General features: G+C 38.3%; 3 protein-coding genes across 5 annotated transcripts in view; all 3 read left to right on the forward strand.

Annotated features, from left to right (window-relative positions):
* WEE2 (WEE2 oocyte meiosis inhibiting kinase) overlaps window positions 1-572 on the forward strand; it is a 28,475-nt gene extending 27,903 nt beyond the window's left edge. The window contains 1 exon segment of the mRNA XM_069461670.1: window positions 368-572. Within this exon segment, the coding sequence (XP_069317771.1) occupies window positions 368-572 (205 nt within the window).
* On the forward strand, window positions 569-15,017 carry SSBP1 (single stranded DNA binding protein 1). 3 transcript variants are annotated; one of them, XR_011231767.1, is made up of 8 exons: window positions 569-682; window positions 1,088-1,152; window positions 4,156-4,216; window positions 5,230-5,370; window positions 5,584-5,671; window positions 7,557-7,645; window positions 10,848-10,944; window positions 14,855-15,017. XR_011231767.1 is itself a non-coding variant. In XM_069461716.1 (8 exons), exons 2-7 carry the CDS (start codon window positions 1,129-1,131, stop codon window positions 10,889-10,891), a joined length of 447 nt encoding a protein of 148 aa, XP_069317817.1. In that variant the 5' UTR covers window positions 569-682; window positions 1,088-1,128; the 3' UTR covers window positions 10,892-10,921; window positions 14,855-15,017. The 3 variants fall into 3 exon arrangements, 2 of the variants coding, with proteins under 2 accessions (XP_069317817.1, XP_069317818.1); XM_069461716.1 differs by having other exon boundaries at window positions 10,848-10,921; XM_069461717.1 differs by lacking the exons at window positions 569-682; window positions 14,855-15,017 and having other exon boundaries at window positions 1,081-1,152; window positions 10,848-12,131.
* A 10,437-nt stretch (window positions 15,018-25,454) lies between these two features.
* On the forward strand, window positions 25,455-26,405 carry TAS2R3 (taste 2 receptor member 3). The gene has a single exon (XM_069462388.1). It carries the CDS (start codon window positions 25,455-25,457, stop codon window positions 26,403-26,405), a length of 951 nt encoding a protein of 316 aa, XP_069318489.1.
* The last annotated feature ends 732 nt before the right edge of the window (window positions 26,406-27,137 follow it).

Below are 27,137 nucleotides of genomic sequence, written 5' to 3' on the forward strand. Positions count from 1 at the left end.
GCCCAAAGGACACATTTCTCAGAATGTAGCCCGTCGTTAAAGCGACACACGACTGTTTGGTTCCTCACGGATTTCTTGCATTAATTTGGACCTTTTAAAATACTACATTACAATATTATTTATCTTGATTGCCAATTTTTTGGTGCCCCCTTAAATTTTGCAGGCTCAGCCCTTCGCCTATTCCCCTCTTTTTTTCTGCTTTTCTTACTGCTTTAGGTGGCCTGGGCCATTTTTTTTCTTTTTTCTTTTTTCTTTTTTTTTTGTTTTCTGTTTTTCCTCCAGGCGGAGATATTCTCTGTTTCGCCTACCTCGCCCCCTCCTGGGCCCGGCTGGAACCGTCACTCATCAAATAGTTGCATTTCATTAGGTGCATTCCATTCGAAACTCCTCCCACTCACCACTTGGCGGCATTGACCCGTCCACCGGCGCTCGGAAGAAGCCCCCGGAACTTTCGTGTAAAAGGGAACGTGTTTGCCGTGGTGCCGGCCGGCAGTATGTCTACGGCGCACGCTGCGTACTTTCTGGTTCCTCCTTCCTCTCGCGATTCTTGCGGCTCCGTGCGCCGGAAGTGATCCTCTTGCGGTGGTTTGTCAGGGCTAGAGCGCCAGGAGAAGAGAGGAAGGAAGAAAGGAAGGGCTCTAGTCGTGTTTGTGCGCCTGCGTGGGTCGGGACCTGGTGCTGTGTAGGTGTTTGGTCCTTCCCTTCTCACTCGTGCGAAGGACTGCGCGGTTTCCTTCCAGTTCCACTACGAGCTTGGGTGGGAGCGGCACCTTTGAGTAAGGGCGCCCGCCTTTCCCGGCACTGGGGCTGGGGAGCCTGGGGATCTTCAGCGTCCCTTGGTCTTTGTTAACGGGGATGGAGGCAATAATTTTTGCAGCAACAGGTTTCAGATTTAAGTTTCTTGATGACTCTAATATTTAATGAGTCTTTACTATGTGGGGGGTCCTCGTCAAATGTGCAGGGACGTTGGTATGTTGTGGTCACAAATTGGAGTGCATAAAAATCACGAATGCAGTTAGGAATTTAGGACTGGTGAACTTGTGCTCTTGCTATAAGATGTAATATTTCTTTGTTTTTTTTTTTTCAGGAAGAGTGTAAAGACTAGAGTAAGAAAAGAAAAGAGAAGCCATGTTTCGAAGACCTGTATTGCAGGTAGTCACTTTTCTGTTAATGCCTGGATATATTATCACCCATAGTGATCATATTTCTTTAGGCTTTTGAGTGCAGGAGCAAAAGACTTAGAGTTCACCCACCCACTTGATATGGAGGGTTGGGGACAGATTTTGCCTGTGTAAATAATGTCACTAAAACAAAAAAATTTTTGCATTTATTCACATATGTAATAGGAATAGTGTTACTTGTATTTAGATCCGTTAGAGAGCATTGAAGGTTTTTAGTGATCTAAGGACTATAAGAATCATTGTTCCAGCATTTTTCTGTAAGGCGTGTGATTCCTTTCCTGATCATCTACCACCTGTTACTAAATGCTCCTCTCCCTCATCTCTCCATACTGAGGAGAGCAGCTCAAGTCTCAGCATCACCGGAAATTCACTGTTTAAAATTCCTTCTCATTCCGCTCAGTCTGGCTCCTCCTCCATCCAGTTACTCTCGCCAGCCTTAAACCTATCATTTTTGCTCACTTATCACATTTGGGCACCAACTCCTAAAGATTCTCCTTTATAACACCTCTCTCCTACTTCCCATCCTACTGTTAGGACTAAGATGAGTCAGTTCCTGTGTGAAATTTGTCATCGCCTCTTTCACTTTATTGTTGAATTAAATTTGTTATATATTCTTGGATCTCCACTTTAACCTATATATGTACCTTTAACCTTTTTTATGCATTGAAATGTGAAACATGAAACTGTCTTAGCAATACTTAAGTATTATAGTATTACAATGTCTTTAAAACCAAATATAAAAAGTTAAAAGTTTTTTTTTTTTTTTTTTTTTCCTGAGACAGAGTCTCACTCTGTTGCCCAGGCTAGAGTGAGTGCCGTGGCGTCAGCCTAGCTCACAGCAACCTCAAACTCCTGAGCTCAAGGGATCCTCCTGTCTCAGCCGCCCGAGTAGCTGGGACTACAGGCATGCACCACCATGCCCGGCTAATTTTTTCTATATATATTTTTAGCTGTTCATATAATTTCTTTCTATTTTTAGTAGAGATGGGGTCTCGCTCTTGCTCAGGCTGGTCTCGAACTCCTGAGCTCAAACGATCCGCCCACCTCGGCCTCCCAGAGTGCTAGGATTACAGGCGTGAGCCACCACGCCCGGCCTTAATTTTAAAAATTATCCAAGTTAAATAATCCTTTCCTTATTTCTTCTCCAGTAGGTATTGATTTTTGTGTGCCCAAAATGAGACATTTTGTTATTCTGTAAGATTTATGAGCTCTGACTTGTCTGAGAACTCAAATTAGTATATTTCTGGAATCATGACACAGGTACTAGTTAGCAGTTTGATTCTGTAGTATGTTGTAACTCACATCTTTATTTTCTTATCCACCCTCTGCCCCCAAATTTAGTGGTAGGATTATATAGCCAACGGTACCCTCGGGAAATGGTGTTTATTTGGTTGGTGGAGTTCTGCTTTTTATATTAACAATACTGCCACTTGAAAAATATTTCTCTGATAGAATGGTTAGCTCTCTGAACCCTGAATTCAGTGATATATACTCCTATTTTTATTGTAGCCCTCGAGTAGAATCTCTTTAAGGAGGCAGTGGAGGGCAGTGGGAAAAGCAGTAGCCTTAGTGTCAGAGGACCCTGGGTTCTTACAGTGATTTGCCACTTACGCCTGCAGGTCTTGGGCAAGTTACTTAATTCTTTGAGGCTTAATTTCCTTGGCTCTAAAGTGGGGATGACATAATTTATAGATAAAGTTTTAGGATTAATTAATACTAGATAAATCATTTAGCTGGTATTCAGTAGTGATTGCTGTTATGAAGTGCTGCTATTGTGTGGCACTGACTACCCTTTCCTGATGACTATGTGACTTTGACTTGGAAATCTTATCTTTGTACTTATTCAAAGAACCAAATCTGTTTATCTTAGACTTTTTTCAATCTATTGAAAGCATGAAATTTCTCATCAAATATTTATAGAACCCCACATTGGACTAAGCTCACTATAGAAGTTGTTTAATTTTTGTAATAGCCTTATGAAGTGGATATTATCTATCATCATTTTTTGCCCATTTTTAAGTGAAACACTTTAGGCTAGTCATATTTGAGGTATCTCCAAATTCCTAATGAATTCCAAAGGAGCAACCAGAGGAAAGCAGTGTCATAGACTCTATGAGTTTTATCCACAGAGAGTCTGACTTTGGAATATGTTCCTCTTGCTTTGTCAGAAAGGCATTCACATCGTTAATGGGAGGAATGTATTATTTTGTTGGAATTTAACCTATTTTTTGTTCTCTAAACTATCCTTTATGGCTGAGAGTGAGACTTAAGTAATGACATTGCATTTATTCCATACATCTCAACAGTTATTAGATCATTGTTTTATGTAATTAATGAATCTACTTATTGATGCATTAATTTTAAAGGATTGATCTCTTTCTGCTCTCCTTTGGGCTAATGATGGACTAAATCTGTACTCAGATAAATCTAAATTTCTTAATTTTTAAAGCCAATTATAACCAAAATACAGAAATAATATACCAGTTGTTTATATTTAAAAAAATAAAGGTCAGTCGGTCTAGTCTATTGAATGTATATAGCATTTTTTGCTTCTTTCTGTGTCTCCTGCTAATGAAAGCTGGATTTTTAAAATATTTGGCAGCAACCCTTAGGTATAGGTTAGCTTTATGATCACTATCATACTCTATTGTGAAAGTGGTACTGTTTTGATTTTACCTTTTGTGTGCAAACAGAAGTGCCGTAATTGGGAGGATTGCCACAAAAGAAACAGGAGAGGAATAAATTAAGTCTTGGGCATAGTGTCTAGTACCTTTGGGCTTCTGCAGTCACCTGCTCTTAAAGTGTTTGCTTGGTCCTTCTGGCACTGTGTGTTGGGAAAACATGGGAAGAGCTTCTCTTCTCTTTTGGAACTTATAGGAGCTACTCACTAAATGGTGAGTGAATATGAGCAGATCTTCTGTTCGCATTTGCCTTTAACACATTAAAACCGTGTTATTCTTTTGTTCCCCTTTAGGTACTTCATCAGTTTGTAAGACATGAGTCTGAAATAGCTAGCAGTTTGGTTCTTGAAAGATGTAAGTAGCTAATTTCCAAGTTTAAAATGTTATTTATAGTAATGTGCTAATATTCTCAAATGTGCTGTAGAAGAGGTACGTTGTTTGGGTTAACTATGTTATCATCATGTCTTTGGCTTGTGTTTGCTCCTAAGATCTTGGCTTTGCCCCATCGGGCTATAGGTACCTAGTATAAATTGGGCCCTTATCAGGCAGTTACTGCTCAATTTTGTCATCACTGTCCAGCTGTAAGAATTTCCTTGAGTCATGTTTGGTTATCTCAGTCCTCCAAGGTTATGTTACATTACACTGAGATTATGAAAGATACCATTTCACAGAAATACTCTCTTGTATTTATGAAGATTTTCAGATCTCAGATTTGGCCTTTTAGTTCCACATACATTTAAAAAAGACATTTTAAAGAGCAATTAAAGAGTTTAAAGTTGGCTTTGTGGGGTTGCTTTCTGTATGACTATTTTCTCCCTCTTTTTTCCTCCCACTCTCCCTTTATTCACCCCTTTAACATATTTTCTGATCTCGTAGAACTTGGGTTTTGCTTAATACAGAGATTGAAGTTGAAGTAGTATTTATAGCTGTTCATCTTCTGGACATTTCTCTCAAACTCAGATGTGGATTTCTTTAATGGTCAATAAGGGCTGCTATAACAAAAATACCATCATTTATTTTTCACAGTTCCAGAGGCCAGAAGCCCAAGATCAGGGTGCCAGCATGATAGGGCTCTTGGTGAGGGCTCTCTTCCTGGCTTGTAGTTGGTGGCCTTCTTACTGTGTCTTCACATGGCAGAGAGAGAGAAGCTCTGGTCTCTTCTTATAAAAACACTAATTCCATCATGGGGTCCTCACCCTCATGACCTCCTTTAAGCCTAATTATCTCCTGAATGGGCTCCCCATCCACCCCCAGGCCAAGTACCAGCACATTGGGAGGTGGGGCTTCAACATATGACTTGGAGGGGGTACAAATATTCAGTCCATAGCAGGTTCCTAATGTCATTTTATCTCTGCATTGCCTTTCAGCCCTGAATCGTGTGCAGTTACTTGGGCGAGTGGGTCAGGACCCTGTGATGAGACAGGTGGAAGGAAAAAATCCAGTCACGATATTTTCTCTAGCAACAAATGAGATGTGGCGATCAGGGGATGGTGAAGAATACCAAATGGGTGAGTGGAAAAAATTGGAATTTTAATTTTATCAGCAATAAACAGACATTATTTATTGCCAGTTATCTAATTAGAGATAAGCTACTTTTAGACAAGGTATGTCTTTAATTCTGTTCTGTTCTTAGGAAGTGTGACACTGGTTTTGCTGGGCATGTTGTCCGTTAGCATTTGTTTTGTCTGCTGGCATTTGTAACTAGATTTCCTGTTATCTAGGTGATGTCAGTCAAAAGACAACGTGGCACAGAATATCAGTGTTCCGGCCAGGCCTCAGAGATGTGGCATATCAGTATGTGAAAAAGGGGTAAGTTGAAGAAGGAAGGATCTTACTGATTCAGTGTTTTAAAGCTGCGGTCCTCAACCTTTTTGGCACTAGGGACTGGTTTCATGGAAGACAGTTTTTCCACTGACGGGGGCTGGGGATGTGTGTAGGGGGGTGGGAAGTGGTATTCACTGTCTCAGCTGCACCTCAGATCATCAGGCATTAGATTCTCATAAGGAGCACGAAACCTAGATCCCTTGCGTGTGCAGTTTACAGTAGGGTTTGTGCTGCTATAAGGATCTAATGCTGCTTCTGATCTGACAGGAAGCGGAGCTCAGGTGGTGATGCAAGCAATGGGGAGCGGCTGTAAATACAGATGAAGCTTGCCAGCACCTTACCCTCCTGTTGTGCGGCCTGGTTCCTAACAGGCCACAGACTGGTACCTGTCCATGGCCCAGGGTTTGGGGACTGTGGTTTTAAAGAACTGGTAGCAGGTGTTCTCATGGCAAAAACATGTCACTTCTCGTTTTTCCCTGAGTTGTTTATTAAGTCCGTGATACTGTGCATGGCATGTTGCTATGTATGTGACTAATTCACAAGTTTTAGCCTATGAAATGTAAACATGGTTTTAGCCTCCTAAAAACTTATAGTTTAGGGCAAGCAAAGCATGTACATAAATAAAAGTAGATGAAGCAAGAGAGAAGGCAGAGTGTATTAAGTGCCATTTGGGTAAGTGGAACACAAGCTTTTAAGAGTTACCTTGCCTCCGAGGACAGGGATTCTGAGAGTGGTGTCTTGTCTCTTGGCATCCACATGATGTCCTTAGTGGAGGATCTGGAATGTCTGAATCCTGACACATTGAGTTATTATGGTAATATTCACAGCAGTTATTTTATATTTGATAATTTTCTATAGGCTTAGTAGTTCCCTTTTAGAATACTTGGATTGAGTATGTATAAAAAAAATGTCTTTTCCAAATTTGTAGGGTAGAAGGGTGTGTTTAACAGCAGTTGTGTTAATAGTTAATATGTTTAGAAATCTACTTGTTTTGTAGAAATAGTCAAAACATTTTTTGAAAAATCATTTCAACAGTGACTAAAATTTCTATTTTCAATAACTTCGTAGCTTTTTTTCATATGTATCTCCATTGCCCTTTATGTATGTAGGTATGAATATGTACATAAATACAAACACATATAGAATATTTCAAGGAAAGTGTCTACCTGCAGTTTCACCTACTGATGGATGAATCTATTTGTGTGTATGTTTGTGTGTTTTCTTTGGCACCTGATCATTTCACTAGTTTTGTCGTCTTTTTTTGGTGGTGGTGGACTCTGAAAACTGGTGCCATTATGGTCATTTTCTACCCTTTAAAATCATAGTATGGTTGTCTAGTTCTAGATAGTATAGAAATAATTGTGGTAATTAACTCTGAGTGATACACTAAGCTGAAAACCTCTGTTTTGAATTTTAATAATCTAAGTCCTTTGAAAATAAGGTCATAAATGTCACTATAGAAAGGAATTGGTAAATAAGTGAAAATCAGATTTGTTAGGGACTCCAAAATCTAAGATCAAGGAAAATGACACATTGGAAATCACGCTTCAAAATTTAAAGGATGCCACTGAGTTGTTCTTTGAATAGTTTTTTTTTTTTTTTTTAATTTCCATTAGATAAATAGCTGAAGGATGAAAACATTGTCCTTTTTACTTGGAGGTGTCAAGTCTGTTTGTACATTCTGTTTCAGTACTCCTAATTCTGAACTTTGAGAAGTGGTAGCAAAAATGAGGTTATATATGATTATATATTTCATCCTTTTATCCATATTCTGTCCAGAGGTGTATACTCTTACCACTTCTAACCTGACTCTCTCTTGTAAAGCATATTAGAATCTTGACTAAAAAAATGTTAATTTTATTTATATCAGGGCTCGAATTTATTTGGAAGGGAAAGTAGACTATGGTGAATACATGGATAAAAATAATGTGAGGCGACAAGCAACAACGATCATAGCTGGTAAGAAGCTTGTGATAATATTATAGCTATTCTTTTTTTTCCCCATCTTTTAAAAGCTTGGCTATGTTGTAAATAATCTTGAGTGGGGCTATGAGTACAGATGCTATGAGAATGGAGGCAATTCACTAGAAGTATTCTGTAACTCTGGCTTTTCTGCTTGCCAAGAGTTTCTACGTTTATTTATTCCTTTAGAAAATTAAAAATAATACAGTTTTAGATCACAAGTAACTTTTGCATAGAGTGTAAAATTGAATTATCCCTTTTAGTACCTACTGTTGAGAATTAGAAAAATGTAAATCTAGTGTCTTTGAAGGCCATGGCCTAAACAGGGAGAAGCACGTGCCACTCACATTAGAGTTACACTAATGTGAGTGGCCTCATAAATTTGAAGATTTATTCAGAACCTGTTTGATGCTCTATATGGTGAAACTTCTATTTAAAAGTTAAAAATTTTTAATGTTCTCTAAAATAGAATACAACATAGAAAAGATGGATACATAAAGTTAAAAGAAGATTAAGAAGATATCTCCTGGGGAAGAATTTTTAAACTTTTGAATATTCTACAAGAACTTTGAAAATAATATACCCCCTTGGATATCTTTAAGTTGACATTAAGAAATTTTTATCATTATAAAATTATGTTACTCTTAAATATATTAATGGAGTCTAAATACCATGCAATCTGATATCCACCGTCATACAAAAAAATGCATGTACAAGCTCTTCAGCATTTGGAAATTTTACATTATTTTTTCTTTGAACTTGTTTTACCATTTCCATTTTCTCCTCAGAAATGTATCTTGATATAATAACGTATTGTATAGTTGAGAATCATTTATTATTCATCTTACTTATCTGTAACAAAAATATAAACATGAAAGAAGTTTTTAGATATTTAAATTCTATGACAAATTCTTCTTATTGGGTTATCATTAAAGTTGTTTTTAGTACCTAATTGACCCAATTTTAATGTGTAAATATAAAAACTAAAATATTATCGGACATATATTTTTAATGAGATGGTGCTTTTTTCATTTCTTGGATAAATTGCAAAAATTAGACATTGTTAAGCCTCAGTTTTGTTCTTTTGTTTGCTTTTGTGGATGTAAACACTAAGAAACCTTGTTTTTGTAAATAAGTAGATGGGAATGAAAGAAATTTTATTAATGTCTCAATGTTTATGGACTTATGAGTTGTGTTAAAATTAGATAACATCATCTAAAAATTTTTTATTATGGAAAATGTCAAACATATATAAAAAGAGAGAGAATGGTAAAATGAACCCCCTCTATTTAGCCGCCTCAGTTATCAGCTGATGGTCAGTTTTATTTCATCTCTGTTTCCAGCCACTTTACCTCCACCTAGATTCTGTTGAAGCAGAGTCCAGACATTGTATCATTTCATTCTTAAATTTCAGTAGTTATCTCCAAAAGATATAGATATCTTTTTAAAAGATGCTACCATGCTGTTATCATACCTAATATTAGGAAATTATTGGTAATTGTTTTTTTACTAAATCTGAGCATTCAAATTTCCTTGATTACTTTATAAACATCCTTATAGTACATGGTTTATTTATATCTTGTCTCTCTTAATTGACGGATTTTCCTTTATCTTCTTTTTCCCTGTGCTGCAGAGTTCATGTCTTAATCACTAGACCATATTGATAAATTATAATTTGTTATAAATAATCATATATTTTCTTACTGATAAGTTTCTTTGCAAGAATATTAACCTTGAAAACTAATGTAGGTATTTTCCTACCCTCATTTGTGTTTGGGCAAATGTTAGATTGTTCAGATTGTTGAGTTGTTATGAACCAAGCCAAATAGAAACATTTTAAATTATCTACCATTTTGTTTTTTTCTTGTCACCAGTTTTCACTAACATGGTCAGTTAACTATAGGTTTATAACTGACCATAAAACCGAATAGATCTTCAGTGACATTTGAAATGAGGAAAATAGAGTTTAATTTGGTTGATCTATTTTATAGCTCATATTTTTTTCTCCTAGGGATTATATCTGTAACTTAAAAATAACCACCAGTGGATGGCACTCTTGGCTTTTTCCATAGTGATGTCAGTTCTAATAGTCTCTTCTGAAGTAACCATTCTATACCAAAACATTTCATTTTTGGAAGACTATTGTTATGAACAAATATTCGGTCCTTTGTGGGTAATTTTATAGTTAAAAGAATCTATATCTTTTGGAATTATACAGGAAGTGCAGTTGTTCCTCTGTGTCTGTGGGTTCTGCATCCTTGGATTCAACCAACCACAGATTGAATATATTTGAAAAAAAGAAAGCAATAAAAGTAACAGTACAACAATAAAGAATAATACAAATAAAACAATACAGTTATAACAACTATTTAATAGTATTTATATTATATTAGATATTAGTAATCTAGAGATGATTCAAAATCTATGTGAGGATGTGTGTAGGTTATATGTGATTACTACACCATTTTATACCAGAGACTTGAGGATCTGTGGATTTTGGTAGCCATGAAAATCCTGGAACCAATCCCCCATGGATACCACAGGACGACTTCACTGCTTCTCTTCCTTTGCTTATCCATAGCTAACTCCCTCTGGAACAGCATTTTAAGAGCAATGTCTTATGTTTTTGGATAAAAATACTCGCTCTGTAACAGTAAAAATTTCCTCAAGAATGGGTATATTAAAGCTATTATTTTATGATTTAAAAATAAAGTGTTTTCTATATGAGTTTATAAACTTAAACAAATCTGTCATAGCTATAACAAGGCCACATGTGGACCCCTGTCGTTTGCTCCATAACTCCAGCATGTGGGATGCTATGCCTTGATCTTTTTCTATATAGGCGTACTGCCTGGTTTTATGGGATCTGTCAGCATTGCAAACATGCAATTTTTGACCAGTTCTTATGTGGAAAGTTATCAGAAGACTTTATCTTGTTTTTAGGAAAGACAAAAAACATTCCACCTCTTCTAACAAGGTCTGCATTGTTCGACAAACAGGCAAAGCTCAACTTTCAGCTCCATTTATGCCTACTGCATATACCTCTCATGAACATAGCAAGAGTTATTTAATATTTTGAAAAGTTGTCTAAAATCCTTTTAGTGAACAGCACTAAAGTATATATGTATTACAGTGGAATTATTAAATGAGATGGAGAAAGAGTTCTGAGAATAATAATTACACTCTGGCTTCTTTACAGATAACATTATATTTCTGAGTGACCAGACAAAAGAGAAGGTGTAGAATGGACGATTCTTCTTTGGCCGTTGTTTGGTACAGTCTCAATTCCAAATCATGTATAGTCTTTTTAGTTTCTAAAGATAAGAATTAAAATACTCTTTTATATAAATGAATGATAATATTTTTCCTGTCATTCTGTCTACCCTTTTTGTAGCATCACCTCTGTAGCTACTATCTATTATGGCATTTACTAGTTGTTTATTCTTTTGGGGTGTTTTCTGTGTATAAGTGTACAAAATAATGAGCTCTCAGATTCATCTGTCTGTGTTATGGCAAAAGGATAAATGTCCTTTGGGAAAGCCCCTTGTTTTTTATATGCTCTTCTATTACAGTGTTGATTCAGCCCCTCAGTATATAGTAAGCATCACTACACGTCAGATATTTATCCCATGGTTGTAAATATTGATTTTGTTACCTGTTTGCCCTGTAGACTTGAAAGCAAGGACTGAGTCTTCTCTGTGTACTTGTACCCTAACTGGTGCTTGGCACAGAATAACCACTCAGTAAATGTTGACAGAATACAAAATAATCAGCTCTCAGATTCATCTGTCTGTTATGGCAAAAGGATAAATGTCCTATGGGAAGGCCCGTTGTTTTTTATATGCTCTTCTATTACAGTACTGATTCAGCACCTCAGTATATAGTAAGCATCACTGTATGTCAGATATTTATCCCATGGTTGTAAATATTGATTTTCTTACCTGTTTGCCCTGTAGACTTGAAAGCAAGGACTGAGTCTTCTCTGTGTACTTGTACCCTAACTGGTGCTTGGCACAGAATAGCCACTCAGTAAATGTTGACAGAATGATTCCAGTGGGATACTGAGCTTCAGCCCAAATTGAAAGGGGTTGCTGAACAGTGGTTAGTGTCTAACCTAAATGTCTTTAACCTACCTTCTTCACATCTTTTGTTTTTGGACAGTTTTACTAGTAGCATTTATACATAGTTTGCCAGAAGTAAGGACCTGAAATATAATGAGGTGAAATATTACTAGTTCATCTCCAGATCATGCCACAGGGACTTTGGTTCTGTTATTCTTTATCTTTCTAAGTGCCTCTTCTATATCCTTTTAAAGTCTTAATCCAGAACTATTGGGGACGGTGGAAGGGTGTTCTCTTAACAACCTTTGACAGTGCCTCCCCTTAGAGCCTCAGGTATTGCGTTTTCCTTTTATTTTTCCACATGGTCTCTTGATGCACATACACACAGATCATTATGTAATCTTTTATTATAAGAGTCAGGAAATTTTAGAATACTGATAATTTACCAATAAAGATTACCTAAAATAAACTCAGTTTTTCAATGCGTCTTTTGCTTTTTAAGGTTTACATCAGTCCTCCCCAGATCTGCCTGCTAATTTACTGCAGTTTTCCAGAGGTTAGCTGCTACTGAGCAGGTTGTTTTGTTCAAATGGCAGAAGTCCCTCATTCTATCTAGGCAATCTGTCTCCAGTTTGGCCTCTGGCCCATCATATCTATTTGTTACCCAGGCTGCATGTCCTACCCCTCTGCCTGAGAATATGGTGCTAATGATAGCTTAGGTCATGTTGGACTTTAACAGTTTAGAATTTACATGCTATGTTATAGGCCCTTGACTTTTTGTTAACGTATTTTCTACATACTTGAGTGGCTTTTTTGTACTTGAAGTGCAGTTTGGTTGAGGAAAGAGAATTCCTTAGCTTTATCCTTTCCTTGCCCAGAAGCAGTAGGAAATTCATTGCTCTTTTTTGCTACTAGCCATCTTTTTTTCCTGCAATTGGGACCGCTAATCAGCATATTAACTCTGCTCTCTAAGTTCACACATTAAAACTGTCTGGTGATGTAGTCCTTATTCCTTTATGCCACATCCCTAAAGCAGAATTGTAAAGTAGATAGCATTTATCTTTTGAGCAACTCTTTTATTTCTTCCATCAGCAAGGGAGCTTTTATACTCCTTAAACATCGTAAGAGGTTATACAGATTAATATTCTTATTTAAACAGGTGATAAATTTGTGCTCTGGGAAAATAACATGGTGAACAAAAGAGCTTAATTACCAACCCAGAGCAGTTTCTGAATTCAGGACACATGGGCAGAAGAGTGTGTCTTGCAGGAACACTTGAGCTGAGAGACTCCTATAAACTCTCCCACTGGAGGTTTCCTCTATGTCCCTGAAAGGCTATGAAGCTGAGACAGCAGTGCTTTTTCAGAGTTTAGTATGTAGTGTTGAGTCCTCAGCATGCATATGGCTCTGGTGGACCCAGTGGCCCCAAACCAGTCAGATTTGCTAGAGCATAAGCTCTGCCCTCCCCACCTAGGCAGCCTCATCTGCTGAGAAACTTGCTGCTGCTCCTAAGCTAGTCTAGGCACAGAATGGACTTGTCAAATGTGATAGCAGCAAGAGACTGTAGGGGTCTTCTAGTCTAAGTTGTGGGTCCTGCATTTCCCTTTTTGATGTTGTAATGGTGTTAGGAAATAAACCTGCAGAAAACTGCCCTGTGACTTTGATTTGGGGATTTCGTATCCAAGTGGAAAGATGAATGTGATGCATAGAAAAGCAGGAAAAAAGTGTCAACTAGCATGTGTGGTATTATCCCATTTTTGAAAAAGAAGTTATAACTAGGCCGGGCGCGGTGGCTCACGCCTGTAATCCTAGCACTCTGGGAGGCCGAGGCGGGTGGATCGTTTGAGCTCAGGATTTCCAGACCAGCCTGAGCAAGAGCGAGACCCTGTCTCTACTAAAAAATTAGAAAGAAATTAACTGGACAACTAAAAATATATAGAAGAAAGAAAAATTAGCCGAGCATGGTGGCACATGCCTGTAGTCCCAGCTACTCAGGAGGCTGAGGCAGTAGGATTGCTTGAGCCCAGTAATTTGAGGTTGCTGTGAGCTAGGCTGATGCCACGGCACTCTAGTCTAGGCAACAGAGTGAGACTCTGTCTCAAAAAAAAAAAAAAAAAAAAAGTTATAAGTAAGTATATGCTTAGAAAAGTCTGGATAGGGGTATTATGTGTGTTTTTCCTTATGCTTTTGTTTATTTTGATTTTTTTCTTAAAGCATCGAGCATGTATTACTTTTACAATAAGAAAAAAAACAAATAAAACTGTTTTCATTTTGGGAAAATAAATCTTTCTGTTATTTCCGAGCCAGGCTTCCTCTGCTCATTCACCTTCAGCTAGTACTACTTCATGTACTGGATGTGAGCAAGAAAATCTTTAATATATTTTTCCCCACCATCTGCGTGCAGGGCCATGCAGGGAAGCACCAGGGTCGGTCAGGAGGCAGAAGGAGCAAGGGGAAACCAGAACAGGCCAGAGCCTTTGTTGTGTTTTTCATGGGGAAGGAATGAATAAGGCACAATAGGCAAGCTGAGCAAGTTTAGGATTGGGTAGTTCGAATAATTTCAGCAAGCTCTGGACCCTGAGGGGAGGACCCTAGTTGTCGAGTACCTGGCCTTGGGGTGATGGAAAGCTAGGGCATAGTATCCTAGACTGCAGGAACCTGAGAAAAGGAGGTGGGTGGGGGGTATGGACTCAGGATTGCTTAGTTTGCTTATCAAGGCATGTTCTCAGGCAAGTTGTTTGCTAACTCTAGGAATTAGCTAACCTTGGGAGGGGAAGCCCCTCTCTGAGTCTGAAAGGTACCAAGGAGTCAAAGCTTCGTAAAATACAGAAAATAAAAAACATGATTAATGTATTACCCGGTATCCATTATCCCTTCTATATTGATAGGACCCCTATGTTACTGGAGGTGACAGTGTATACAGCTCAAATACTATGTTCCTGTTCTCCTTTGTAGTTGGACGTTGTCAAGAGGCTATAGGCAGAAGTCATTTGGTGATGCTTCCAGGAAAGTTTTTACATGAGTTAACTGTTGGGACAAAAGCTTGTCTCGTTTGCTTCTCCAGACCCTCATCTCCCACCTTTTTCTTTCTTGTCTGAAATGTGGACATTTTGTGGTTGAATCTCCACTCACCATGTTGGACCAGGAGGCGATCTTTAGGATGGAAGATAGAAGAAGCTGCACTCTGTGGAACCACCACCATTCCAGTCCTGGACAGTCTGCCTACGGACTACGTTGGGAGACACAAATAAACCTCTGCTTTGTTTAAGCCACTTATTTGTGTTTTGCAGTTAAGCCTAATCCTTACTAAACCACACATTCTTGCCTTTGTCTCCAAATACATGATCAACTCTTTACTCTTTGCTTTGTGTTATATGACCTTCTGCTGCAATTAGAAGTTAAATCTTACATCTGCTCCCACAGTCCTTAGGGTTTTTAACCTATGTCTCATTAAATTTGAGGAAGGAACTGGGACATAAAAAGTACATGAAACCTTAGTGATTAGCCTTAAAGAGTGAACATAAGCATATATTTTCATCAAATACATACTGTTTAATTTCATTTATAGGCCTTAATGAGGATCTTTAATTAATAGTTCCTTGTTAAATAAAGGAGCTCTTAGGCTAAGTCTAGAAGTTTTGTCCTTTTGCTTCCCCTGGCAGCACAGCAGACTAGATAACGGGGGGGAGGCTTCCCCCCGCAGAGTGACTGGATCCTAAGTACAACACAATTTTAATTGCATCATTAACTAGTTATTTTAAATTGTTTTAAACTGGTTTTGTCATAAATATTGTCATTAAATATGAAATGTCCGATTTCAAATCAAAAGTTTAATTTATTATATCTCAAACAAGAAGGAGTACCATTAATCAAAGTATGTGCCTAAACTGTCGACACAGTTTTACCATCTTAACAGTAGTTTGTTTATTGCCAACAGTGAAGCCTGGAGAGTGAGTGGCGATGAAATCACGAAAGGCATTTTCCACAGCTTAAGAATTGAATATTTTTCCATGCAAGAAGTGGTCCAAAGCCTGGAAGAAGCGGGAGTCAGTTGGTGCAAGGTCTGGTGAATAGGGTGGATGACAGAGAGTTTCCAAGTCCAGCTGCTGTAGTTTGAGCGGTGTTGTTTTTTTGCAACATGTGGTCTTGCAAGAGGATTGGTCTGTCTCTATTGACCAACATTTGGCTGAGTAATCACAAGCATCCTCATCATTTCATCCAATTGCTTGCGGTAGACATCCACTGTAATCAGTTGGCCAGTGAAGCTGTAGTGGATAATACCAGCGCTGGACCACCAGACACCATTAGCTTTTTTTGATGAATATTCGGTTTTGGATTGTGTTTCAGCACTTCATCGTTATCCAATCGTGCCGAATGTTTGCAGTTGTCAAAAAGAATCCATTTTTCATCACGCATAACAATATGGTATGCAAAAGGTTCACTCTTATGTCATGACAGCAAAGAAAGGCAAGCTTCGAGACAGTTTCTCTTCTAACTCTTGTTTAATTCTTGTGGTACGTATCTATCCAGCTTCTTTACCTTGCTGATTTGTTTCAAATGGTCCAATATTATTGGAACAGTAACATTAAACCTTGCTGCTAGTTCTTGCGTAGGTTGAGACGGATTCACTTGCACTACAGCTTTCAGCTCATCATTATCCATCTTGGTCTCAGGTCACCCACATGGCTCATTTTCAAGATTAAAATCCCCAGAACAGAACTTCTCAAACCATCATGTACTGTGCGTTCATTAGTTGCATCCTTCCCAAATGCTTTGTTGATATTTCAAGCTATCTGCACTGCATTGGTTCCACGACAGAACTCATATTCAAAAATAACATGAATTTTTGACTTACCCATGTTCCACAAAAGTTGCTCTAAAAAAAATTTGAAAGATAATCACAAGGCAAAACATGGGTTTGAAAGAATGAGGATGTACCTTCACAATTAAAAAAAAAAGTGTCAGAGTGAAATTTCAGTGATATCAACTTTAGTACTTAAGGAAATCGGACATTCCATACTTAACCTAATAGAAGAAAGAAGTACAGGACACTGAGGGGTGTAGCCCATGCTGGTTCAGAGTGATGCCATTGGCTGAGGTGGAAAGTCCAGGAGGAGGACCAGATTTGGGTGTAGAGGGGCTTTCAGCGGGTAGGGAAACAATCAAATCCACGTGGAACTCACTATGTGCCAGGCACTATTCTAGGCAGGTGACCATCATGCACTCATACAGTCCTCACAACGACCTTACGAAGGAGGGATCAGCATTATCCTCATTTTACAGATGGAGGCACCAATTGGATTAAGATACTTTCCCCAGGTTCCACAGTTAACAGGAGACAGAGCCAGCATTTCAAACCCAGACAGACCAGCCAGAATCCACCCTTTGTACCACTCTGCGTGATGCAGGCTCTCTCTTGATGACATTTAGATATGTTCATTTGAAGATTCTGATGGGACCTCTAAGTGACAATTTGATAAACAGTTTCCTTATCACTTAAACCAGTTTGGGGATTTCTCTTATTTGTTGACGACAGATAGAAAGGTGAATGGATGCCTGAAATTGTAAAATTCAGGGGAGTGAGCTGGGCTGGACACTCAGTCTGGGGGAATACGTCCAGCACTGCATTCTGGGATAGCTGCTCCTTGCAGGAGTCTCTTATAGGATTTGCATGGATTATAGCCTCTTCTGGGAGACAGAGACATATAAGAGATGATTCTTCTTTTAAAAGTGAAATTCAAAGGGAATGCTACCTGCAGTGGAGGGAATGCCATCCATTCACAGGATCCCGCCTTCATGTCCCACCCGTACACACGTGTATGCCTTAAGACCTGCTGAAAAGGCTTTGTTATGTGGAAGGTAATTTGACGTGGTGATGGATGTGAAAGCTGGTAAGTCTGAATGACAGAAGAGGCAAGCAGAGTGGACACAGCTTGCAGAGCAACAGATGCAGGACACGGGGGCTGCCTGTCTCGGACATCTTGAGGCCCCCACTTGTCTTATTGCACATATTGTAACTCTACCTTGTTCAAGATTGAGTGAGACTGATTAAAACTCTTTAAATGGCTCTTGTTGACAAGATTTGCTATAGAACATCTTCATGATTAAAGTTCTAGTGTAATTTCACTTGATTAAAGACAAAACTCAAAAAAAAAGATTGGAAAGAAAGTTACTCACAAATGATGTGATTATATAGCAAACAAAAGAATACAGATAATAAGGGTTGCTGGGAATAATATCGATATTTAAGTGTCAATTGCAAACAATAGCAAAGAAAATGTAGTTTTGTAAAGATGCCATATACAAGAGCATTGGGAAATATGAGGAGTCTCCAGTGCATGGTCTTTGTGGAGTATATTATAAAATTTTATTGAAATACATTAAAAGAAGAGTAAACATTGGTACACCATGTTTGTTTATTGGAAGTGTCAATATTGTAAAGATGTCAGTCTTCCCCAAGTTGATGTTACAGATCAAACAATTTTAATTAATTTCCTTAAGTTTCTCTGAGGGGACTACAAAAGTTGATTCTAAAACTATATTGATAAGCCACAGTCCAAGTTCAAACAACATACTCCTGAAGAAGAATGAGATAGAAGACTTGCTATACCAGTTGACAAGACTTTTTTTTTTTTTTAAATTAAGCTATGGTGATAAATGAAGCACAGTATTTATGTAGGAATAAGCAAATAGAACAGTAACAGAGAACCCACAAACAGACCATGCCTATATGGAAACAATATATGATAAAATTGGCAATATAGATTACTGGGTATAGATTATTCAACATGCTAGAAACATTTGCCATCCATACAGAAAAAAGTGAAATTGGATCTCTATACTTTATGCAAAAGGAAATCCTTGACTATTTAAAGACTTACTTGTAAATGGCAAAACTTTAAAAAATTCGGAAGAATTTAAAGGACAATGTCTTTGGAGTTGTGGAATTTTTTTTTTTAAATGAAAAGTAGACATTGAGAAGAGTGATAAATTTAACTGTTAAAAATAACCTCTGTTTATCAAAAGTCACCATAAAACAATAAGACAAGTCACAAACTGAGAGAAGATACTTGCAATAATATAATTGAAATACAATTGTTATCTAGAATATATAAAGGTCTACAAAGTAATAAGACGGCTTGGTAGAAAAATGGGCACAGACACAGAGGCATTTTGCAGAGAAGGAAACACAAATGATCAATCCATTAATATATGAAAAAGTAGTTGATCTTAATAATCAAGAAAGTTTCCAAAAATTACAAGCTCCCTCACCCTCCCAGATTGGCCAATCTCAACACATTTAATAGAACAAAGTAGGAGGGAGGATGCTGTAGATTGATGGAAACTTATGCGCTGAAGGGGGCAGTGTAAATTGGCATCAGCATTTGGGAAAACATTCTGGCATTAACTTACTGAAATTTCATCTAGTTTTTCCACCATTAAAGTACACTGTATAGAAAATTGATGCCCATGTGGCTCAAGAAACATATGCAAGTGTATTTATAGCAACAGTGTATGTAATAGTATAAAACTGGAAACAACTCAAAGGTTCATCAATAGAGTGGACAAATAAGTGGTCATACAGTGAAATATTATACAGCTGTGCAAATGAATTATAGCTAGCACAGTAACGGATACTTTTTGAAACATAGAGTGAAACAATATTAGGTTGCAGAGGATCTTTGGATAGAATGTTTTTATAAGGGATAACACCAAGCAGAAATATGTTTATGGATAGGCACTTAGGTGAGAAAACTTAAAAAAGGGAGAGAATGATAAACACAAAATTCAAGGTGAGTTAGTATGGAAGCTTGGGGGAAGGCTGGGGAAGAAGCACACAGGCAGGTGCCATGGTACCAGTGATGTTTTACTTTTAAGTTGGGTGGTGGGGTTATGAGTATTTATTTTGTTTGCTTTATAATTTAGAGATATGTTGCATGTATTCTTTTATGTTTTAAATATATAAAACAAATAGAAGTTTTCATAAAAATATCCTACTTATAGGTAATATTTAGTAAAATAACACTTATGATGATAATGATAGGTACCATTTAAAGGGCACTCTTGTGTTTTACATTTTTATAGGCACTCTTAATCACTATAATGACTTATGATGTAGGTCCTATAATGCCCATTTTGCAGATGAGCAAATTGAGGTTTAGAGAGATTAACTTGCTTAAAGTCACATAAGTAATAAGCATTAGCAGTCAGATTTGAATCCAGCTGTGACTGTAGAACTCAGGCTCTTAAACCATTCATATTCACCATCTGGTCCCTCTGTATTTTATTTATTTGAAACTTGAAGGTCAAAAAGAAATTTGCCTATTGTCACATAGGTAGTGGAAACATTGACAGGACAAAGATGCAAGTATCCTAGGTAACTGACTTCTTTTTTTCCCCAGTTTGCCATAGTGGCATCATTAATTGATAAAATGTGTAAAATAGATAAATAAGGAGTAATGCTGTAAGTAGAAAATGGGACCCAGAGGGTTGTATAGGTTCTCATTAAACACCTGTTGGTTTGAGTTTTGTTCTACACTCTGAGCATTTATGTGGATGAGGAGCCAGAGCAGAGTCATGTAAGAGAAAGATCTAAGATTTTTCCCTGACCTAGTATTACTGCTCAGGGCCCCATTTTTTTTCTTTATATTTAGTGAGGCAGCATCCATAGGTGATCTCTAAGCTCTTTGGTTAAGACAAAGGATTGGTTAAGGCAAAGGATTCTGAAGCCAGACTGCCTGGGTTAGAATCTCAGCTCTGCTGCTTACTAGATCTGTGATAATCTCTGAGCCTTAGTTTCTTCCTCTTAAAAAATGGGGATAGTAATAGAACCTGCCTCATATGTTGAAAATTAAGTGAGTTAATGTAGCTAGCTTAAAAATGATGCATGGCACTATGTGTATTTATAATTTTCTAGCCCAGAAAATCTGTATTATGTTAGTGAATAAATCATTATCACCATTATCATTTCTATTTCTGTAGTGTACGTAATTCCCTTTTCTTTACTTTGCCTGCCAGGTGAACTCTTACTCATTTTTAAAGACATATCTCAAATATCAGCTCCTCTTCAAAGTCTGCGACTACTCCAAGCAGAATTTGGTCCCTTCTTTCTACAAACATGTGCATTTATATCTATCTCATATAGCATTGGTCACATTGTTATGTAATTTTTTTGGAGATGTATCTCCCTTTCTTACTGGTCCTTGATTTCCTGTACCTTACACAGTGTCTATCACATAGTATATGTTCAAGAAATATTGGATAAATAAATGGCAGATACAGGAATAGGATCTACCTTCCAGTTCATTTATTTTTCATTATATTTCCTGAAACCTAACAACATAAAAACGAATCGAAAACTTGAGGTAAAATAAAAAATCAGACTTAATTACAGATTTTTGTAGAAAATTCATTTATTTTATATATATTTATTGTGGTCCTACTGTGTTCCAAGAACTGAGCCTGTGGCCTGAATATTCACTGAATAAAACATTGATACTTTTAAGAGTGAATTACTAATAGCTTGGAGTGACAGGCACATACCAGGACTGCCCTGGACCAAGTGGGAAATATGATCATTCTTCTTATGGGAAATTTATACTGCAATGGGAAAAACTGTCCAAAATGACCCTAGGAGTTCAGTATCGGTTGCTTGGACAACACGCTAGATGAGATAAGATTTCTTTCACTTCTTTCAGTAGAAAGAGCTTCATATAAGCTCAGCTTCCCATAGAATTAGTGACTCTCCTTCTAGCAGTGGGAACTGTAGCATCCCATGGGCTCCAAGGTCTAGGTGTCAGTTGGCCTTTTCAGACAACCCCTATGACAACTGGCTTCCCCAATCCAGATTTTCTGGCACTAAGCAGATTGTTTATTTTCCTACTGACAGGGTTGCTTTCACATTTTTACATTAAGAAGGGAGAGCAACAGGATCAGGATGAGGTACCTTCATTAGCACACAGAAGTACGCTGTTGACCCGAACTTGCTCTGGTCCCTGTGTGTAACAGTAGGAGGAAGAAGAGGAACCATGGCTTCACTTCTATTGCTAACGTAAGTTTTCTCTTACTTTGATAAAGCCTGTTCCTTAACACAAACCATGTGATGTTGTAAAATTTATATTGAATCCTGGTACATGGAGGGAGGACACCCAGAGGAGAGTTTTAGTACATAATATAATGTAAGGAGTTTATCTTTTGTTGTAGTTCCATTGGGAAGCCATTAAAGTATTTTAAGTGTTAGAGTGAAATGATTAATTTACATTTGAAGAAGATCATTCTTGTGGCTGTGTGGAGAATCTATTATGGGGAAAAAGAGTAGAAGTGGAGAAATAAGTTAGGAAGCCATCAAGTAGTTCAGATGACAGATGATGGCAGCTTGGACCAGGATGGAGACAGTGGAAATGGAAAATTCAGGATACATTTTATAATTAAAACAGATAACTCTTCAATGAATTAATGTAGGGTCATGGGAAAGGGAAGAATCAAGTTAATTCTTATGTGGTGCCTGGTTTGAGCAACTGATGTTGCCATTGGCTGAAATGGGGATGATTGAGGATGAGAAAGGGATAATTATTTTAAAAGTAGGGATAAATTTAGAGGCTTGTTTTGGACATAAGTTTTGAGATGTCTGTGATAGAAGTGAGTAAAGAGGTCAAGTAGGTAGATGGACGTGGGAGTATATATGCCTGGAAGAGTGGTGTGGCATGAAGGCGTACATTTTGAAAGTATCAATATATGGATGATATTAAAATAAATAATGAAAACAATAGGAAATAGAACTTGACAGGAATTGCAGTATGAAAATAGTATCATAGGTTAAACTAGTTTCCTTTTCCTCTTGAAAACCATCTCAGAACTCCAAGGAGAATGCGAAACAGAAAGGTATGTTATCTTTGATGAAACTAGGAGACAACTAAAACTCCAAACTACAAAATAGGTGGAAGGACTATGTATCATCCAGAGTCCAGTCAAGACGAAAGAAACCAGTATAGTTATTTCAGGTGGAGAGTATTGAATGCAAGGGATTGTTTACATAAATGTGGGAAGAGGAGAAGGAGAAAGAAGGAGTACTGTAGTAGCAAAAAGGAAGAAGGTGAGAGATCAGAAACTGATAACATCCCTGGGCTGGAGCCTATGAGCATGCACCTGTTGCTTCATTGCTAGAGAAGTGATTGCAATTGTTTCTGGTATGTTGAAGATGTATTGCCTTGTCTGGGGCCAGCAACAATGAATAGGCGGTTCCATCCAGGTTGCAGTCATTGATCCTTTCTCTAATCAGAGTAACTGTTACCAAACGAGAAGTGACTTGGAGTGAAAAGCAGAAATGTTCTCTCTTTCACCTTTCTTCTCATGTCCCAGTTTTCATATTGGCAGACGGTAACGGCAGGGCATCTGGAAAGGGAGTCTGGGAAATGGCTTGTGGAATCCCAGACCCAACAGTATGGAGCAAAGTACAGAAGGAGGTTATGGGCTTGACAGACAAGTGTTACTAAATAACTAGAATAGGCTGCACAAAGCAGTGGTGATCAAATTGAGGTTGGTGTTGGGTCTGGGATTTGATTTTACTCTAAATACAAACTAATTAATTAGCCTTTTACTGTTTCATGGATTGCTGGCAGAGGACATAAAACTCTAGGGTCACAGAAAAATGACCCTATTCATTGCAAGCAGCAAGAGCAGCAGCATATTTGCTTCAGTTCCCTTTGTCCTGCAAGTCTAAATGGGAGACAATGCAGAGGGCTCAGATGGAGGGCTCATTATGGGGAGATACACTGAGTTTGGGGAATTCATTGCTCTTATAGCAAGCAGTAAGCAAGCCTGCTCTTTTTCCTGGAAGGGCACATTACCTCATCTTTGAGGTTGCTCACTGCAAACATAATGCTATGAAATGAGGGGATGTAAAAGGTGTATAAGATAAAAAAAAATCTCAATACATAGAAATGAGGCCATGAGAAAACTGAACAGGGTCAGGGACAGGTGAGATAAGCCCTGGAACCAGGGGTAAGGTCCTGTTACTGAACTCCCAGAGACATCTGTGAACTGACCTTACTCTAATTCTACAGCAGAGAGTTTGGGAAGCATTTGGACTAGGTTGTTAAATTGGCCTGAGAAAGCTTTGGGCAGTTAATGAGGAATGTGTTTATGCCTAAGTGTAGTTTACAGTGCTCTGTAAGCCTATTGTACACTACACGATGCTGAAATTGCTGAGGCTCGCCTGGTTTAGGTGAGAGGTTCCTTAGCCTGTATCCAGGTGAGACTATCTCTCATTCTTCCGGATTTATCATCTGTCACTTTGTGAGGTCCTTTTGAGGGGTCTTAAAAATATATCCCTGTCATTGGATAATGTTGCTGAACTTTTTTTTTTTTTTTTGCCCCAAGTAGAATGCAGTGGTGTCATCATAGCTCACTGCAACCTCAAACTCCTGGGCTCAAGTAATTCTCCTGCCTCAGCCTCCTGAGTAGCTGGGACTATAGGCGTGCACCATGCCCAGCTAATTTTTTCTATTTTTTGTAGAGAGAGGGTCTTGCTCTTGTTCAGGCTGGTCTTGAACTCTTGACCTCAAGCAGTCCTCCCACCTCGGCCTCCCAGAGTGCTTGGATTACAGGTGTGAGCCACCATGTCTGGCCAAACTCTCCATTTTCTATCTTGATGGCATTGATTTCTGTCTCCATCCATCAGATCATTGTTTTCAAACAGAATTTTTCACAACTTTTTAGTGGGTTGTAAAATCAATTTTGTGAGATGCAAGCAGCATTGAAAGAAATAGAATGGAGTAGAAAATATCAGAGTGCTACTCAGGAAATCTGGTTTTGTGGTACCTTTGTGTTCCCAATATATACATATATACATATATATATTTAGATTGTGACACACACATACACACATATATAAAACCATATAAAAATATTGTTGGCCATGGTCAAAATTTTAAGGTACTGCTTTAGATTAAATAAGCCTTCTTTGATTGACAGGTGGTATCTGTGTGTGATCTGTCAGTATGAACTACTATTGACTTATCAGTACGATGGCTATGTACTCTAAAAAGTCTGTATTTTGAATAGCTTATATGCTAGACTCCTCTATTGTTCAAATATTTAGGTAGTTAAGAATTTGTGATGATATGACTCACTAATGAAGAACTTGGAGCTACTACATGTAAGTCATGTTCCAAGGGGCACACCTTTTAATTCGAATCCAGGACTAGTGCTGAACATGTTTTATTTTATGCACTTAAACCTCCCTCCAGGTGATGGATCGTGCCTCAGGGTGGAATTCTGATATTTCCCCTTTTCTGTGTCTCTGAGTCCTCTCTCCTGAGAAACAAGACTTTTCAGTCTTCTGAGTAATTCTGTGTTTCCTTCTTTTGGTGACAATCACCTTTCTGTTCTGGGTGATTCAGAACCCTCCCTTTGAAACTGAGACCAAGTCCTCCATCTTCGTGGTAACCCCAATCTCTTCCTTTTCTGTGTGACACTGGACACTACTCTATTTGCATTTTAGCAAAGAGCTGCCGAGAGTTTAAGATCAGAGACAGAATGTGACAATCCATGTCATCTGTGCAGAGGACAGACTAACCTGAAAGAGCCAGAAAGGATTCACTGAACTGTGCTGTACAACATATTAAATTGGGCAGAGACAAGAGACAGGTACAGTGAAGGGGATAGATTCACAGAGAAATAGTTCAAATCAGGAAGGAGATTATATGCATCAACAGAAAGAACAAAGATTAGTGCTAATTGCTGACATGTTGGGGTTTGCTGAGGGCATGTTCCTGGTTCTATCTGTTACTGAATTGATTCTGGGACTTCTGGGGAATGGTTTCATTGGGTTGGTCAATGGTAGCAGCTGGTTCAAGAACAAGAGAATCTCTTTGTTTGACTTCATCATCACCATCCTGGCCCTCTTGGGTATTGTTCTGCTGTGGATTCTCTTCACTGATAGTCTTTTATTAGTGTCCTCTTCCAAAGTACATGATTCAGGGATTGTAATGCAAATTATTGATATTTTCTGGACATTTACAAACAGTCTGAACATTTGGCTTGCCACCTGTCTTGGTGTCCTTTACTGCCTGAAAATTGCCAGCTTCTCCCACTCCACATTCCTCTGGCTCAAGTGGAGAGTTTCCAAGGTGATTGTGTGGATGATGTCGGGTGCATTGCTCTTAACCTGTGGTAGTACCATGTCTCTGTTCAATGAATTTAAGATCAATTCTGCACTCAGAGGAATTAATGGGACAGGGAATGTGACTGAACACTTCAGAAAGAAGAGAAATGAATATTATCTGATGCATGTTCTTGGGACTCTGTGGAACCTCCCTCCCTTAATTGTGTCCCTGGCCTCCTATCTTCTACTCCTCCTCTCCCTGGGGAGGCACACGCGGCAGATGCAGCAAAATGGTACAAGCTCCAGAGATCCAAGCATCGAGGCCCACAAGAAGGCCATCAAAATCATCCTTTCGCTTTTGTTTCTCTTTCTATTTTACTTTGTTGCCTTTTTACTTGCATCAGCCAGTCATTTCCTACCAAATAGTAAGGTAACTATAATGATTTGTGAAATAATTGTAATGTTTTATCCTGCTGCCCACTCATTTATTCTTATTCTGGGGAACAAAAAGCTGAAGCAGACATTTGTGGACATGCTCCGGTGTGAGTCTGGTCATCTGAAGCCAGGGTCCAAGGGAACTTTTTCCCCATAGAGTAGTAGATGGAATGGGGTGGAGCCCAGGAGTCCCTCAGCCCGGCCCAAGACTACAGGACTCTTTGACCACCCATGGTACCAGTTCTGTAGGAGAGAAATACTGACTGCTTTGCCCCTGGTCCCACCTGGGGACCCGTTCCAAGATGAAAGCCACATTTCTCATGGTCCCTTTTTGTGGTGGTTTTGCAGGGGTGGTAAGGAATAAAGTAGTTTTAAGGAAATGTCAACGTAGTAGGAACACTCTCACTGTATAGACATGGAGCTGTATTTTAATAATAATCACCTTACCATAGTGAGTCTGATTACTAGTTTCTTAAATTTGATACTAACAGTGATAAACTGATGTAAATAAAATTATGTGGTAGACTTGAGGGAAAGGGCCAAAGCTTTGCAGTCCTGTAGATGTGAGTTTGAATTCTGATTCTGTCAGTTTTCCAAGATTTTTAGCTGCATGATCCTCTCTTCCCCTCATCTTAAAATGTGGACTATAACATAGATTCACAGGGTATTAGAGATTCATGAGATAATGTATGCTGACATTTTTAACACAGTGTTTTGTGTAAAGTACTCGGTAAGTGAAGGCCATTATTGCAACTAATATTGAGTTATGCAGCAACAGCAATGCCCATAGGATTCCAGTTTCCATAAACCCATTGTGTAATGACAAAAATAGTGGAAAGAAAATCAAGAATCTTGGATTCTAGGTCCCAGTCTTATATTTCATGATTGT

The sequence above is a fragment of the Eulemur rufifrons genome, chromosome 29 (assembly GCF_041146395.1).
Source record: "Eulemur rufifrons isolate Redbay chromosome 29, OSU_ERuf_1, whole genome shotgun sequence".
Taxonomy (NCBI): Eukaryota; Metazoa; Chordata; class Mammalia; order Primates; family Lemuridae; genus Eulemur; species Eulemur rufifrons.